At 41.4% G+C, this 17,564-nt stretch overlaps 1 protein-coding gene across 3 annotated transcripts; it reads left to right on the forward strand.

The window, feature by feature from the left end:
- The first annotated feature begins 705 nt into the window (after positions 1-705).
- LOC143038596 (speckle targeted PIP5K1A-regulated poly(A) polymerase-like) lies at positions 706-16,063 on the forward strand. Of its 3 annotated transcripts, none has more exons than XM_076208014.1 (9): positions 706-813; positions 4,366-4,762; positions 6,636-6,744; positions 7,226-7,326; positions 8,796-8,946; positions 10,456-10,604; positions 10,804-10,880; positions 11,530-11,718; positions 14,042-16,063. In XM_076208014.1, the coding sequence occupies exons 2-9, from the start codon at positions 4,591-4,593 to the stop codon at positions 15,602-15,604; spliced, it is 2,511 nt and encodes an 836-aa protein (XP_076064129.1). In that variant the 5' UTR covers positions 706-813; positions 4,366-4,590; the 3' UTR covers positions 15,605-16,063. The 3 variants fall into 3 exon arrangements, with proteins under 3 accessions (XP_076064129.1, XP_076064131.1, XP_076064130.1); XM_076208016.1 differs by having other exon boundaries at positions 11,530-11,673; XM_076208015.1 differs by lacking the exon at positions 706-813 and adding an exon at positions 2,301-2,428.
- The last annotated feature ends 1,501 nt before the right edge of the window (positions 16,064-17,564 follow it).

Below are 17,564 nucleotides of genomic sequence, written 5' to 3' on the forward strand. Positions count from 1 at the left end.
ATTGTGATTTTACTCATCCCCCTGGGCCAGAAGCAATGCAGCAAGACACAGTCAAATCAAGGCTTTTAGAGATAATATATTGAAAATAATTTCTAATTTATCAAGCTCATATCACTGGATTCTTGTATATTGTATGGTTTTGTAATGCAGCCTACCTGTATAAAGGAAGAGACTGAAGAGTTTTGAGATGAAATGTTTGAAAAATGTGACAGGTGTCACAGAAATGGATAGGGTGAGGCAGTATGATGTATTGTGTTAAATGTGTAGAAGAAATTACAGACATTTTTTATTGTTTCCTTTTTTTTCTAACAATTAGGTGGATGAAGCTGAGTTAGATGAAATTACAGACTGGACACAGTACCCATGTGTCATACATGGCACCTATCGACGTCACTGGGAAAGCATCAGAGGACAAGGTCTGAGTCGCATGAACCGCAATCATATCCACTTCACCCAGCATCTTCCTGGTGCCTCTGGTGAGGTCAGTGGCATCCGGAAGTCCTGTAACCTTTACATCTACATTGATTTACAGAAGGCACTTAATGGTGAGTTTTTAAAATGAATGAAAGAAAAAAATAATAATTATGATAATAATAATAATAATAATAATAATTGCATTATAGATTCTGAATTTGTTGACTTCAGTAAAGATATTACTTTTTTATAATTGATATATCAGTGACATTATTTTCTTTCATTGTCTAGATGGTCTTAAGTTCTTCATGTCAAGCAACAATGTGATTCTTTGTGCTGGTAATGAGGAAGGATTCCTCCTGCCATGTTACTTCAAACAAGTGATTGATGCCAAATCAGGTCAGTTGGACAAACTTATTTGATATCAGAATTAATTGTTTGTATAAGCTACTTGTGTAGTAGTTTCAGAGTTTGCTAAGTGTAGTTGGGAAGGCTTGTGGGAGGGTTTTGATTGAGAGGATTAGGAGAGGAACAGAAGGAGTAATTGGTGAGGAACAGTGTGGGTTTAGGACAGTTAGGGGTTGCATGAATATAATTTTTGTGGTAAGACAGATATGTGAGAAGGCTTTAGGAAAAGGTAAGGATGTTTTTTGGGCCTTTATGGATTTTGAAAGGGCTTATGACAGGGTAGACAGGAAGGCAATGTGGGAAGTATTGTAGATGTATGGGATAGGAGGAAAGCTGTTAATAGCAGTCAAGAGTTCTTATGAAAATAGACATTTGGGAATGGATGCTAAGAGGAGATTGTATGAAGGAGTGATTGTGCTGTATGGGGCAAAAACTTGAAACACAGAGAGGAGGAGTTTGAATGTGTTTGAGATGAGGTGCCTGGAAAGTATGATAGGGGTTACTAGGTTGGATAGCATGAGAAATGAGGAGGTGAGGAGAAGAACGGTTGGAAAATGAGTCGGTAGATAGGGTTGATGAAAGAGTATTGGGATGGTTTGGACCCATGGAAAGAATGAGTGAAGAAAGATTAGTAAAAGAGGTGTGGAAGGCAGAGGTGGAAGGAAGGAATATGAGGGGGGCAACCAAGGATGAGATTGATGGATGGGGTAAAAGGGGCATTTGGAAAGAGGGGAATGTCTGTAGAGAAAGGATGGGAGAGGACAGAAGATAGGGTTGAATAGAGAATGGTTGTGTTTGGATGATGCTGTGGTGCATGAAAGGGAGTGGGTGGGGGATGGGGGGTGAGGGAGTATGTATGAAAAATAAATTGATGTAGCCTGAAGGGATTTCTCCCCGTCTTCTCCATTTCTGCATGAGGAGACAGAGAGGGAGGGTTGCCGATTTAATGAAGCGGCCTTGCTGTGAATGTGCTGTGTCTTGCAACATTGCTTCTGACCAAGGGCAATGTGTGAAATGCAGGAATGACCTGCCATCCAGGAGGAACGAAGAAAAGAGGGAGGGACAGGGAAAAGCTCTTGGTATTTGTATATACAGGGTGTTTGAAATAGATTTGACACTTTTTCAGAAAGGAAATGAAAACGTCATATCTTGGCCAAAAATTTATGTATTCTCAAAATTCAAAATGCATCTCTTAGAAGATCTTTTGTCAAATATAGCTCACTCAGAGAAGCCACCCTGAGCCTCCACCACAGCCTCCAGGTGGGACCTGAACCTGCAGCATATAGTCTTCACAGTGTCCTTTGAGAGACGCCTGAATACCAGTTTGATCCTGGTAATCTGCTTGTCCTTGGTATTGCAGGCAGTATGATTGGTGTCTTTTTCAACTGTGCTCCACATATAGAAGTCCATGGGTTTGCAATCAGGTGAGCTGAGGATCCAGATGTTGGGACTGGTGAAGTCGTAGGTCTCAGACAGCCACTACTGGGTTTTCCTGGAGGTGTGACGCAGAGCTGAGTCCTGCTGCCACATGTATGGTCTTCCCACAGCCACACTCTCCACCCAGCGCTTGACAACAGTGGACAGAAACTTGATATAACCATCTGAAGTGAGTCTGAGTCTGTCTTCAAAGATGTGGGGTGGCATGCTGTGGCCTTCGCTAGAAACACACCCAAAGATCATTACAGTTTGAGGGAACTTGGTCTTCATGAAGTGCAGGACTTTGTGCAGACTGTAGGCTAGCCACTTGTTGTTCAGTGCATTGTGCAATTGGTACTGGGAGAAGTTCTTGTCTGAGAAGAACCAGAGCATCCCCGGCTCAACTGGGTGTTTGACCTTGTTGAGGAATTTCTTGGCTTTCGTAAGGCAGTTCTCTTGGGCCTTGTGCCTCTTGTATGAGGAGTAGCGAAGATTCTCGTTCAGCACTTTCTTCATAGTCACCACTGCGACACCCATCTCTCTCGCCAAGGATTATATTGCCTTGCCTGGATCTTGCTGCACATTTTTTTGCAGCTTCTTGCTAAGATTTCCTCCACTGCCATTTGTGACCTAAATTTGATCTTTAGTGGTCAACTTTTTCCTTCTTCAATATACCCATTCTGTGCACTTCCTCTACTTCCTTATCTATTTCTTGCTTATCCTGTACTACTTTTAGAACACTTTTTGCCAACTCATTGTCCTCTTTTTCTCTCAGGAACTAATTTCGGTTATGTTTTTCCTTTAGACCATAAATTACTATACTTTTTTGTCATTTCAGGAGGTACTAAGATAAGAGGGAGGGTGGAGGGGTGTGGAGTGTATTCAGGGATAGAATGGGTGGGAATGATTTTATGCCTTTTTCTTTTTGGCTACCCCCCTTGTAAGGGGGGAAAAGCCTTGGTATATGTATGTATGTTTTTTTTTTGTTTACTGTATGTCTTACTAGATTTTCTTTTTGTTTAATTACCCTAATAACTGCATCTTCAGCCTTCTGCATCTATTGGTGAACTATTTCTTTGAAAATTACCTTATCTTTGTCTTTTTTCCAATCATTCCTGAATTGCTGCAATTCATTTTCTCCCATGCTTTTTCCCACTTCCATGGTCATTGCTTTAATTTGTTCATCTGCCTCTTTTCTTATGGTCTCATTATTTTTGTTTCCATTATTTTTCAACCTCTTGTTTTTACCTTTCAACTCAGCCAGTTCTTTTTTAGTGCACTTATCTTGAGATGAGGGGCCTGAGAAGTATTTTAGGGGTTACTAGGCTCAATTGAGTGAGAAACGAGGTGAGGAGAATGGGAGTGGAAAGGGAGTTGGGAGATAGGGTTAATGAAAGAGTATTGGGATAGTTTGGACACATGGAAAGAATGAGTGAAGAAAGATTAGTAAAAGAGGTGGAAGGAGTGAACATAAAGGAGCTACCAAGGATGAGATTGATGGATGGGGTAAAAGGGGTATTGGGAAAGAGGGGAATGTCTGTAGAGGAAGGACTGGAGAAGACAGAAGATAAGGGTGAATAGAGAATGGTTGTGTATGGATGATGCTATTATGCATGAAAGGGAATGAGTGAGGAATAGGGGTGAGGGAGTATGTGTGGAAAAAATAATTTAACACAGCCTGAAGGGATTTTTCCCCATCTTCTCTTATTCTGCATGAGGGGATGGAAGGAGGGTCGCTGATTTAATGAAGTGGCCTTGCTGTGGATGCACTGTGTCTTGTGACACTGCTTCTGACCCAGGGGCCAAATTTATAAAATATCTTAACCCCTAAGTCTAGACATAAATCTTGAAAATGGCAGAGATTTTACCTAAATCCCAATGTTGGCAACCTAAATGCTTATGTCTAAAATGTCTAGACATAAGCCTGTAACTTATAAGGGGGAAAAAGCTCTTGGTATATGGATTGATAGATCTGGAGTACATTTAATGTGTGCTTTTTAATTCATATAAAGAAGGTATTGATTAAATGTTTATTGATCAAAGTAAAAATTTATCATAGATGTACTGCAGATGTTTTGTTTGTACCCTATGTATACATATGATTACAATATTTTCTTTTCTTTTCAGGACAGAACATGCTGTAGTTGCTCCTTGTGTGCTGTGTTAAGGAAACAAGGACAAATGGAATTTAGGTTCTCAAACCATATCATTATTTTACTATGAATGACAAGACTACAAGTTGAATGCACATTATGTTTAGACAATTGTGGTAACTTAAATAGTTGTATGAATATATCTTTACAACTTAATTTGTCTTGGCAATATTGGTACTGTATGTAAAAGAAGTGCAAAATGGCTGACAGTTGTATAGAAATGAGAAAGTGTGGTGTGTGTCAGACACCATTGTTGGACAAGCTGCAGTTTATATCCCATCTTTTGGGCAAAAAACATCAGAAGAACTACAAGAATAAGAACACCCCTGGTGGGGAAGATGTTGAAGCAGACAAATCCGTATATGTATCAGGTAGGTACACTGATTCTCTGTTCCTTTATTTGTTCATTTATTTTACTTCTTTATCTATTTATTTATTTATTTATTTATTTATTTTACTTCTTTATCTATTTATTTATTTATTCATCTATTTTTATTAATTAGGGTTTGGGATGGGTGATGGTTGCATGGATCAAATTTTTGTGGTGAGATAGATATGTGAAAAGACTTTGGGAATGGGTGGGGATGTTTTTTGGGCCTTTATGGATTTGGAAAGAGCTTGTGACAGTGTGAGCAAAGGGGGAGTGCTGTAGGGGTGTTTGCATATGTGTGGGATGAGAAGAAAGCTTTTAAGAGTGGTCAAGAGTTTTTGTGAGAGTGGTGGAGCTTGTGTTGGAGTTGGAAGTGGAGAGGTGGGTGGATTGAGGTTGGGGAGGGACTTTGCCAGGGATGTGTTGTGTCACCTTGGCTGTTCAGTTTACACGTGGGTGGGTGGTGCGACAGGTGGATTCGGGAATGGTGGGTCGGGAATTTGAGGTGGTTGAAGAAAGTGGAGAAAGGTGGGAGACAGGCCAGTTGTTGTTTGTTGATGATGCTGTGCTTGTGGTGGGATCAGAGGAGGGATTGAGGAAGTTAATGATGGGGTTTGGGAGGGTGTGCAAGGGAAGAGAGTTGAAGATAAATGTGGGTGAAAGTAAGTTGATGAGATGTACAAGGGGAGAAAGTGGCAGCAGACTGGAAGTGAGTATTGGAGGAAGTGGATAGTTTTAGATACTTGGGTGCAAATGTGGTGGGAAAGGGAGGAGTGGAGGTGGAGTGTGGGTTGGGAGTGGCAGGTGGGGCCTTGGGGGTTTGAAAAATGTGATGAGAGATGGACATTTGGGAGTGGGTGCTGGGGGAGATTGTGTGTGGGAGTGATTGTGCTGATGGCACTGTGTTGGGTGGAAACATGGAGTGCAAGAAAGGAAGAGAGGAGGAGTTTGAATATGTTTGAGATGAGGCACCCAAGAGGTGTGATAGGAGTTGCTGGACCAGATGGGGTGAGAAATGAGGAGGTGAGGAGGAGATTGGGGGTGGAAGGGGAGCTGGGAGGTGGGGTTGATGAAAGGGTGTTGGGATGGTTTGGACATGTGGAAAGAGTGGGTGAAGAGAGATTAGTGGAGGGCGGAGGCAGGGGGGTGACCAGGGATGGGATGGGTGTATGGGGTAAAAGGGGCATTGGGAGCGAGGGGAGTGTCTGTTGAGGAAAGATGGGGGAGTACAGGGGATGGGGGTGGGTGGAGAGTGGTGTGTGGATGATGCTGTGATGCATGAAAGGGAGTGAGTGGGGGGATGGGGGAAGTGAGGGAGTATGTGTGAGAAATAAATTGATACAGCTTGAAGGGATTTCTCCCTGTCTTCTTCCTTTCTGCATGAGGGGATGGAGAGTGGGGGCTCACCAATATGAAACGGCTTTGCTGAGGATGTGCTGTGTCTTGCAACACTGCTTCTGACCCAGGGCAGTGGGCGAGATGCAGGGATGACCCGTCATCCAGGAGGAGCTAAGATAAGAGTGAAGGAGGGGTGTGGATTAGAGTGGAGTATGTGGGGATGGAATGAGTGGGAGTGGATTTTATGGCTTTGTTTTTTGGCTACCTCCCTTGTAAGGGGGAAAAAGCCTTTGGTATGTAAATAATTAGGGAAAGACTAAGGTGGGGCGAATCAGACATTAGAGATGTCTCTTAAACAGGGAAGTGGTTGTAGATGAATTAGGAAATGATGCAATCTGAAGGGATGTTCTTCATTTCCTCTATAAATTTTGGTACATGTGATATATTTGATCTATTGTCTATTATCTTAAGGTCACAGGTCTTTGCAAGAGAAACCAGGGGCAATGGATTGATTGATATATATCATTATTTGGCAGGCTACTTACCAGAGACGCCAGATGAAGCCGTTGTTGTGCAATTCTGGAAATATGGAATTGAAAGTGTGTTTCCCTCCTTCAAATTCATGTTCATCACCTTTGAGTCTGCGTAAGTCCTCTCGATTTTTTTCATATTTTTAGACATCTTGTGGTGTAAGTACTCTTGTGAGATTTAATGCAGGATATTTCTCCTTAGTTGATGATATCTTGCATTGCAACAACTAGATTGTATTCATCTTTCCACAAAATGCATGTATGGCACATACCACAAGAATTAAAAAATAATTAGAATAAAAATGATTGCCTAGCAATTTAGGAGACAAAATTATACACCACCTTCCTTCTGAGTGTTGTTACAGTGTAGAGGTTTCATTCACAAGTGTTTAGAAACCAAATGTGAGAGGGTAGAATTGCGTTGAATTTTGTTTGAAGAAATACACTGCTGTAGAGTCCAAATAGAATTTTTTGTCGTGATCTAGTAATATTTGTGCGAGTGAATTATAACAAAGAGGTACAACAGTTATTGATACGTTTATGTATGTTGTTGTAGGTCTTGATCTGCAAAATTAAGTATAAATTGCTTGTTTCAGAGATGCATGTAAGAGAGCTTTGAAGAGTGTTTTTTACGTGAGAGACAGACGCCTGACTGTGTCACCAAAGCGAAAAAAGGAAACACAGCAGAGAAAGTCAGGTTGGTAGTTTAATTGGTTTACATGGTAGCAAAATGTGATTGGTGTTCAAAAAAGTACAATAGGAAAGATGTACTCTAAAAAGTAATAATGCCAATAAAAAATTAAATAAGATAAATAGAATAAAATAAAATAGACACTTAGGTGGGTTATGGAGTGATTATGTAGAATGTGTGTTCCTATGAAAGGATTGACTTTTCCTGAATATATATACACAACATTACATAACATATACTCAATATGCAGTAAATTCTGTATTAAAGCAGAGCAAATGAATGTCATGCATACTATATGCAAGGGTATGAGAATTCTCTATACATCATCAAGTTGCCATACATAGCAAGTTTGTAGGTAACTTTCTATTGGAGGGTATGTTGTCATTAGATGAGTGTGGGATAGATGAAAGATGGGTACATGCCTTGGCTGGCCACCCCTCTTATAAAGGGGAAAGGGCCTTTTGAAATATCAGTGTTGTAATTATAAAAAAGTGGTGGAGGTAAGGCAGCTTCAGTTGATGGGCCTGCACTGGGGGTGTTGTCTTCCTGCAGTGCTTCTGACCAGAGCAGTGATCTGGGGCTGCAATGACCCTTCATCTACTAGGAACTAAGATGAATAGGACAGCAAATAGTTGTTGATGAGTGAAAGATGAATGTATGATTTGGCTGGGCTGCCTCCTTATGAGGGGGAGGGAGCCTTTTAGTATATGAATGTATGGGGCACATGAAGAATTGTCACCCCAGAATGCCCACATGAAGAATCGTCACCCCATGAGATCCCACCTGAAGAACTGTCACCCCATATGCCGAATATCAACAGTGGAATAAAGATTAGGTTAGGCTAGGCTACATTAGGTTGAATGAAGGTTATGATTATTGTCATCAACTTATACAAACGAAGAATTCAAACGAAGAATTGTAAACCCAGGATGGCCCACATGAAGAAGTGTCACCCTAGGATAGCCCACAATGAAGAATTGTCACCCTGTTGAAGTCTTGGGTGACGATTAGGTTAGGTTGAATGAACGTTATGATTATTGTCATCAACTTATACAAATGAAGAATCATAAACCCAGAATGACCCACATGAAGAATTGTCACCCTGTTGAAGTCTGGGGTGACGATTCTTCATGTGATCCGAATGTATCCATATATATATATTGTAATTGCTTGTGATGATAGACATAGGAAATTTCTTTTCATTTGTATGCAAAGAACAGATTTTTGATTATATGTATGCCTTTATGTATGTTTGTATGAATGGTATAGAAAATAGAATGAAAAGGCCAGCAAAAAGTGATTACAATGGGAAAAACATTCAAACATAAAACCAACTAGTCTGAAAATAAAATTATTGTTTGACTGTTTAATTGTGAATGGTAGAGGTTGGTTTTATTGGTACATAATGCATAAGCTTTGTACACTGTGCAGCATGTCTTGTGTCACTAATTGAAGTAATGTTTTTGTCTGAACAGTTGAAGATGGTGTTCCTCCAGTAAGCGATGCCACGCTCTCCTTAATGGAAGATCCTACTCCTCACACCAAGCACATAGATGTCTTGATTCAAAGGATTATTAATGACATAGAACTGAAAGGATCAGACTATCAACTCCGGCAGGGATTAAGGTATATGGGATAAGGAAGCTCACTGGACGAGCGGGTTAGGGCATTGTTACTTGCGACAATGATGACCAGGGGCATGGTTCATTAAATTCCACACTACAAAGTCCTTTGTAAGGGGTATTGTCTTAGCCTCCTGATAGGGGAAGTTTGTGATGCTAAATCATCATCATCATCAATCATCATCATCATCATCATCATCATCATCATCATCATCATCATATCATGAATAATTTTAGTCATATTGAATGGGTTTCCATGATAGGTATCATACATGGCAGTCTTTTAGTTCCTTGGTGGCATTTTACTCAAGACTGGTTGATGTGCTCTCTCTTGAGCATGGAACAGGAAATGCAAAATGGTGAGAGTAAATTGAGAGGGAATGTGAATGGATGAAGAAATGACATAGCCAAGGGGAGAAAGTGGCAGGAGACTGGAAATGAATATTAAAGGAGAGGGACTAGAGGAAGTGGATAGTTATAGATATTTTGGTGCGAATGTGGCAGGAAAGGGAGGAATGGAGGTGGAGGTAAAATGTAGATCAAGAGAAGCAAGTAAATGCCTTGGGGGATTAGAAAGTGTAATGAGACATAGACTTTTGGGAATGGATGCTAAGAGGAGATTATATGAAGGAGTGATTGTGCCAACAGCACTGTATGGGGCAGAAATATGGAATATAAGAGAGGAGGAGTTTGAATGTGTTTTAGATGAGGTGCCTGAGAAGTATGATGGGGGTCACCAGACTGGATAGAATGAGAAACTAGGAGGTGAGGAGGAGAACAGGGATGGAAAGGGAGTTGGGAGATAGGGGTGAATGAAAGAGTATAAGGATGTTTTGGACACAGAAAAAATGAGTGAAGAAAGATGGAGGTGGAAGGAGTGAACATGAGGGGGTGACCAAGGATGAAATGGATGGATGGGGTAAAAGGGGCATTGGGAAAGAAGGGAATGTCTGTTGAGGAAGGACGGGAGAAGACAGAAAATAGGGGTGAATGGAGAATGGTTGTGTATGGATGATGCTGTGATGCATGAGGGGGAGTGGGTGGGGATGGGGGAAGTGAGGGAGTATGTGTGAAAAATAAATGGATGCAGCCTGAAGGAATTTCTCTCCATCTTTTCCATTTTTGCATGAGGGGAAGGAGAGGGGTGGTCGCCAATTTAATGAAGTGGTGTTGCTGTGGATGTACTGTGTCTTGCAATATTGCTTCTGACCCAGGGCAGTGGTGAGATGCAGAGATGACCCATCATCGAGGAAGAGCCAAGATAAGAAGGAGAGAGGAGGATGGAAAGGAGTGAAGAATGTGGGAATGGAATGGGTGGGAGTGGATTTTATGACTGTTTTTTGGCTACCTCCCTTGTAAAGGAGGAAAAGCCTTTGGTATATGTATGTATGTTCTCATATCTTTTATGAAAACCAACTTTGTAGTTGTCATCTTCATATTTGCATAAACTGAAGTTAAGCTATCATGTCAAAAGGCCCCATTAGTTCAACCACAACTTTGTGGACCTTTTCAGGATGGGATTGCAAAATATGTTGAGGCAGCAATTCCCGGGCACAATAACGTATATCTTTGGCTCATCAGCCAATAACTTAGGCTTCAAAGGTTGTGATGTGGATATGTACGCCGAACTTGGGGTGGATGTTTGGGCCACAGGATCGAAAGGTTGGTAGATTAGACGAAATTTGTTACGTAATCAGTTTTAATATTTGATGGTGAAATGAAACTAAAGTTCATAATATGTCAATATTTTTAACGATCATTAAGTTATCAAATGTTAAGAGAAATAGGACACCATTGTGTGCTCCTTCCCTATTTTTCGCCATGTAAATGTGAATTGGACATTTTTTGTTCATATTTTCAGCGGAGCAGGAAAGAAATGCTGCAGATCTCACCTGGTTTTTGTCCAGAGAAATTCGTAAAACAAAATTTGGATATCAAGTAAGTTCTTGGTTTGTACATTTGACAAAAGCTTAACTAATTTTGCAAGGTGACATACTTAATGTGTATGTCACCATCTATATCTATCTATATACCAAGAGGTTTTTCCCCCTTATAAGGGAGGTAGCCAAGTCAAAGGCACGTACCTACTCCCACCCATTCCGCTCCGATTCACCACACTTTCCCCCCTCTCATTTTAGCTCCTCATGGATGATGTGCTGCCCCTGTATCATACTCACTGCCCTGAGTCAGAAGCAATGTCCCAAGACACAGTATGTCCACAGCAAGGCTGCTTCACTTAATCAGCGACCCCCCCTCTGTTCCCTCATGCATAAAAAAGAGAAAACAGGGAGAAGTCCCTTTGGGCTATGTCAAAATATCATTCACACATAAGCACCCCCCCCCCCCATTCCCTGCCCCTCCCTTTCTTGCATAACAGTGTGGTTAACATATTGTCACCATAGACTGCTATATTCAGTAGAAGGTACATGGTTGGATCACTATGGCTTTGTCATATTGGTGACAGTTTTCATCTCTAATCAGTATGGTTCTCGTAAAATGTAAGATACTTGAGCCAGCTCACCAATGTCTATATGTTAGAGGGGGCTTAGAACCTTCCAGTGAAAAGTAATTTTTCTCTTTATTTTAGATCCAAGCCGTTCCGAGGGCAAGGGTGCCTATAGTTAAATTCCAGGATGCCAAAACGGGACTGCAGGTGGATCTCTCTTTCAAGAATCGTATGCCCGTGTTCAACACCAGACTTATCCACTTGTACACCACTACGCACCAGCTTGTACGCCCTTACCTCATGTTTGTTCGATATTGGGCCAAGATTCAGGTCGGTGTTCATCGGTCGACAAATGTGGCTGATACAGGCAGAAGCATGACCTTCCTTGCCTTTGCTTGTATTATAAGGTGTTATGATTACAGTAGTCCTATATTGATTCTTTATATTTTTGTTTTAAATTGACATTTTATCTTCCTACCGCCCTACACTCCGCAAAAACTCGTATTGTTGCCCCTCCCAGCTTTGCTCTTTGTGGAGCAGTGCAGCAAGACATAGCACCTCCACCGCAGGGCCTGACAGCTAGGGCTGGTTTTATTTCCACCATATCATTTCATGGCAACCTATCCTCCTATAGTTCTTCCACTCCAAAGAGTGTTCATGGTGTACGATGTAATGTGAGCCATTCTGCCAAATCAGCCTTAGTACATGCCTCTCTCTCTGTCGCTTTCATTTCCCATGTTTATTTATTTATTTATTTTTTCTCTCTCTCTCTGTCTCTCTCTCTCTGACTGTCTCAGTCTCTCTAGTAAAGGAAGCTCTATAGTTCAGTATCACTTTTCACTTTTTAGGATTAAAACAATGATTTCAATAAATTCCATGATATGACACATGGCAGTAGTGCTTTTTCCCCATGTTGCCAAGCCAGTGTCTCACTGAGTGACAGGCAACAGCAGTGATCTGATAACTGGTGGTCAAATTGGCACCATCACATTCGTGAATTTCTGCCTCTGCCCCATCTAGAACGGACTCCTTGGAGAAATACACAAGAACTACACAGAGTCAACGAGAAGAAATTCCTTTGAGTCTTGTCACTTCCTCATCCATCAACAACTGTTTTCTGTTCACTCGTACTTCCTGTTTCCTATCTTCTTGTCTGTGTCATAAATTGGTTTTAAGCAGATGAGGAGAGGGTCAGCATGTGATGAAGGAGTGGGGGGGTGTAAACCAGCTCTGGTTGTGGGGCCTTGCTGAATAGAACCTTGCTGCTTTGGTTTGACTCGAGTGATGTGACGGGGAACAGGTGATCCACCACCCCCAAGGTGTTAAGATGGGACAGGAGGTTAAGTGTGCTTTGATACATATATGTTTGTTTATTTATATATTTATTTGTTATTTATATATTGGATGGGGTGGTGCTAGAGGTAAATGCAAGGGAGGTGGGTTGGAGTTGCTTAAAGAAAATGGAGAAAAGTGGGAGGTGAGCCAGCTGTTGTTTGCGGACAACACTGCGCTTGTAGCAGGATCAGAGGAGGGATTGAGGAAGTTAGTGACAGAGTTTGGGAGAGTGTGTGAACAAAGGAAGTTGAAGATAAATGTGGGTAAAAGTAAGGTGATGAGATGTACAAGGGGTGAAAGTGGCAGCAGGCTGGAAGTGAGTATTGAGGGAGAGAGACTAGAGGAAGTGGATAGTTTTAGATACTTGGGGGCGAATGTGGCAGGAAAGGGAGGAGTGGAGGTGGAGGTAGAATGTAGATTGAAAGAAGCAAGTAAATGCCTTGGTGGATTAAAAAGTATAATGAGAAGTAGATATTTGGGAATTGATGCTGAGAGGAGATTGTATGACGGAATGATTGTGCCGACAGCACTGTATGGGGCAGAAACATGAAACATAAGAGAGGAAGAGAGAAGGAGTTTGAATGTGTTTGAGATGAGGTGTCTGAGAAGTATGATGGGGGTTACTTGGCTGGATAGAGTGAGAAATGAGGAGGTGAGGAGAACAGGGGTGGAAAGGGAGTTAGGAGATAGGGTGGATGAAAGAGTATTAGGATGGTTTGGACACATGGAAAGAATGAGTGAAGAAAGACTAGTGAAAGAGATGTGGAAGGAGTGAACATGAGGGGATGACCTAGGATGAGGTGGATGGACAGAGTGAAAGGGGCTTTGGGAAAGAGGGAAATGTCTATTGAGGAAGGACAGGAGAGGACAGAAGATGGGTGAATGGGGAATGGTTGTGTATGGATGATGTTGTGATGCACGAGGTGGAATGGGTAGGGGGATGGGGGTGAGGTAGTATGTGTGAGAAAATTATGACGCAGCCCAAAGGGATTTCTCCCCGTCTTCTCCTTTTCTGCATGAGGGGACAGAGATGGGGGGTTGCCGATTTAATGAAGCAGCCATGCTGTGGATGTGCTGTGTCTTGTGACACTGCTGCTGACCCAAGGCAGTGGACAAGATGCAGGGATGACCCGTCATCCAGGAAGTACCAAGATAAGAGGGAGGGAAGAGGGTGGAGGGGAGTGGAGTGTATTAGGGATGAAATGGGTGGGAGTGGTTTTTATGCCTTTGTTTTTTGGCTACCTCCCTTTTAAGGGGGAAAAAAGCCTTTAGTATATGTATGTATATATTAATTTATCTATATTTGTCTTTCATGCAGGGTATTGCTGGTGGGGGGCAGCCAACCTACCTCCTGACCAACTATGCTCTCACCATGATGATGCTCTTCTGCCTCATGCAACTGGAAAATCCTGTCATACCACCAATCGTGTACTTACGAAAGCAAGCCTCGCAATACGGCAACGTCGGAAACACCTTCGTCAATGGCTGGAATTGTGACTTTGGCCAGAACATTATTGAATGGCAAAGAAAGTATCACAATTACACAATCATTGAATTGGTGCGCCACTTCTTCAAGTTGTACGCCGACTTCAATTATGATGACCTTGTCATTTGTCCCCTGCTGGGTAAAACTCTGACAAGAGATGAACTGTACAATAAAAAACGCCACCAAATGGATCCGTGCATGGACTATTACTGCCGACAGAATGTGACCCTCCAATTGGATACCCCATTATGCATTCAGGATCCATTTGACCTGTCTCATAACACCTCCCGAGGGCTGAGATGCGATGCTCTAATAGAGTTTGTTTACAAGTGTAAAGTTGCTGGCGAATTGTGTGATAAAATCATTGACGGTGAATGTCCTTTGTCTAAGTTGATGGATAAGATTGAGGTGAAAGAAAAGCTGCCAGCCAAGAATCCAGGTACAAAGGACACTCCAAAGGATTCACCAAAGGCCTCACCCTCCAAGGATGAGGTCATTACATTAGATGACTCAGACGTTAACTCTCAGGACTCCATAGAAATTTTAGACGAAGAGGAAAATGTTAAAAATGGTGGTGGTAAGGGTATAGGCAAAAAGAAAAAGACTGCTGAAAAGAACAGTGATGAAAAGAAAAAGACTGCTGAAAAGAACAGTGATGATGAGGACATTGTGGTGACTCAGGTGAATGGCTGTAGAATCGATGAAAACCCAAGTACGAGCAGTGGAAACGGAGAATCGGCAGACAAGAGTAATCCGCTATTGCAGCCATATAACTTCTCCCTTTCTTACACGGACTATCCTCACATCAGCATAGATGCTGGAGGTAAGGTTGAAAAGAAGAGTGTAAGTGTAAAGGAATCTGACCACGTTGCAGTGATGGCAAGAGATTTAGTCAATTTTAGCCTTAGTAAATGTTTGAAGATTGATGTCCAGGAAGAGGAAGACGGCGCAGACGAAGCTGAAGTTGGTGAAAAACGTGAGTCTGTTGTGGAGGAAGGGATCAGCAAACGAAGGAAGATTGAAGATGGCCAGGCAGTAGAAGTCCAAGGAGCATTCTCAAAGATTGCAGTCTTTAAATGCTCAGCCATGAATGAGATGTGGGTTGGTCGTAAAAAGGTTTCTAAGCAGGTGCTTTCCTCACAGAAAACTCCATTGGAGCGTGAAGTTGAAATTACCTCTATCATGTTAAAATCACTCATTGTAAACACTGATGAACCAATTCTGGAGTTCACAACCACACTTTGGCAGGAGAAGGAGGAACCTCGTTCTGTGTGTGTTGTCTGCGAGACTAATTCCTCCAAAAAAGCGGCTCACATGGGCCCAATGTTTATCTACTTCTCTGCCCTGGTTCAAAATTTGCACAAAAAGATTGTAAATCATCTAAAGGAGAAATAATAAAGTTTAAGTAAATTTATGTATGGCCATGTTTCTTGGCTTAGGAAAGATAATCAGTACACACAAAAAATATGTATTTTGTTCAGATGTATATGTTATTGTCAAGAAAATTATAGAGTAATGTTAAGAAAAAGATTATTTTATGATTTTGATAAAATTCTTCATAGTATCCTTTAATTGGCTGTTAGGGAGTGTATATGGACAGCATTCTTTCATCCTAACTGGTTTTACTTACATATAAGGATCTTACTACAGTACAGTGACTTAAGATATGGTGTTTGAGCACGCAAGAGCCACAATTTTTTTTATTCAGGGACCCTTGAATTTCACTCTTTTTGGGTCATAAGTTCCTTCACCATGTGAATTTAGTATTGAGTTGCAGGGTAAGGTGTCAAGGAAATTTAATCCAGTTGATGCTGTTGTAGCAACCAAGTTTCTAAATAAAAGAGTGAAGTTGTTTGAATTCTTTTATACATTCTTCAACATCTATTCCAGTTCTCACTGAGTTATGATGATAAGCATGCTGACAGGAGACAGGGATGACTCTATCCATGAAGAGCTAAGATGAGAGGGAGGAAAGGGTGATGGATGGGGGTGGATACGTGCCTGTTGACTTGGCTACCTCCCTTATAAGGGGGAAAAAGCCCATGGTATATAGATAGATGTGTGCTTTCACTTGACCATCTCTTTTAAAGGGGGAAAGACCTTTTGGTAAATGTATGGATGTGTATTTATCCAAAGTGAATTTTAAGATACATGGAGCCAAAGTGAAAAAAAACAATGATGAAGGGTGGGTGCATCCCATATATGGCCATCTTCCTTATAAGGGGGAAGAGGCTTTTTGGTATATGCATGTGAATTTTAAACTTCGCATTCAATTGCCTCAGCTGGAAGCTTGTTCAATTCAATGATGATGCAGTTGTCATAATTGTTTCTACCCATCTATATACCAAGGGCTTCTTACCCCATATAAAGGAGGTAACTAACTCAAAGACATGCCCACTCCACTCCCATCCACCACTCTCTCTTCCCTCTTGGTATTTAGTGTATAATTTTCTAGTTTGATCTTAAATCTTAAAGGTTTGTAATAACCCTCCCCCTTGAGTCTCTTACTAGTTTTGTTATGAGATTACAATGTGGGGGGGAATCAGAGATATAGTTTAAGTTAGAACTGTACATGAATTTAAGTCTAGGTATGTTAGAAAATTAGAGAATAGGAGACAGGACCCAATGAACATTGCTCCTCTCCTGTATACCACAATTAGATAAATACATGAATTGATGGGGTGAGAAATGAGGTGATATAAAAAGTAGGCATAGAGAGATAATTGCTACAGAGGGTTGATCAAAGAATATTAGGATGGTTTGAACATATGGAGAGGGAGTGTATTTTATGTTCAGATGTACACATTATCATCCAGAAAGGAGAGGGCAAGAGATAGGCATAAATAGATGATAAATGGAAGCATCTCGAGGGGATGGTTTGAGCATATGGGAAGAATGAGTATAGAAAGACAAGTGAATGGAGTGAACTTGAGGGGAGGATTGAGAATGCAATAAAAGGGTTCATTAATTTATTATCATCAATTAGGGGCATATGCCAGGGAGCATAATGCTTCACTCATGCCGATACCAGTCTTCATAGTCTCTGAGCAAGCTCCCATGTTGCCACTCTTCCCACTCCAAACAACTCAATAGGTTCAATCAGCTTGCCCCAGCCATGTGGAGACAACTCTGTTAGTAGGATCACCATCAGGGAAATTTGCCACATACCTATACTGTATAGCTGAAGTTGACATTCACAAATTATACTGGTAAATGGCATTGACCAGAGGTGGGGAACCTGCGGCCTTCCGGGCCATCAAGTGCGGCCTAAGATTTTGAATCTTCATTTCATAATTACATTTTATGCAATTTTTTTGCGTAGTATTTTTTGTCTCATTAAATATCTGTATGCATT

This window comes from Oratosquilla oratoria, chromosome 24, assembly GCF_046742065.1.
Source record: "Oratosquilla oratoria isolate Oo_2021 chromosome 24, ASM4674206v1, whole genome shotgun sequence".
NCBI classification, from domain to species: Eukaryota; Metazoa; Arthropoda; class Malacostraca; order Stomatopoda; family Squillidae; genus Oratosquilla; species Oratosquilla oratoria.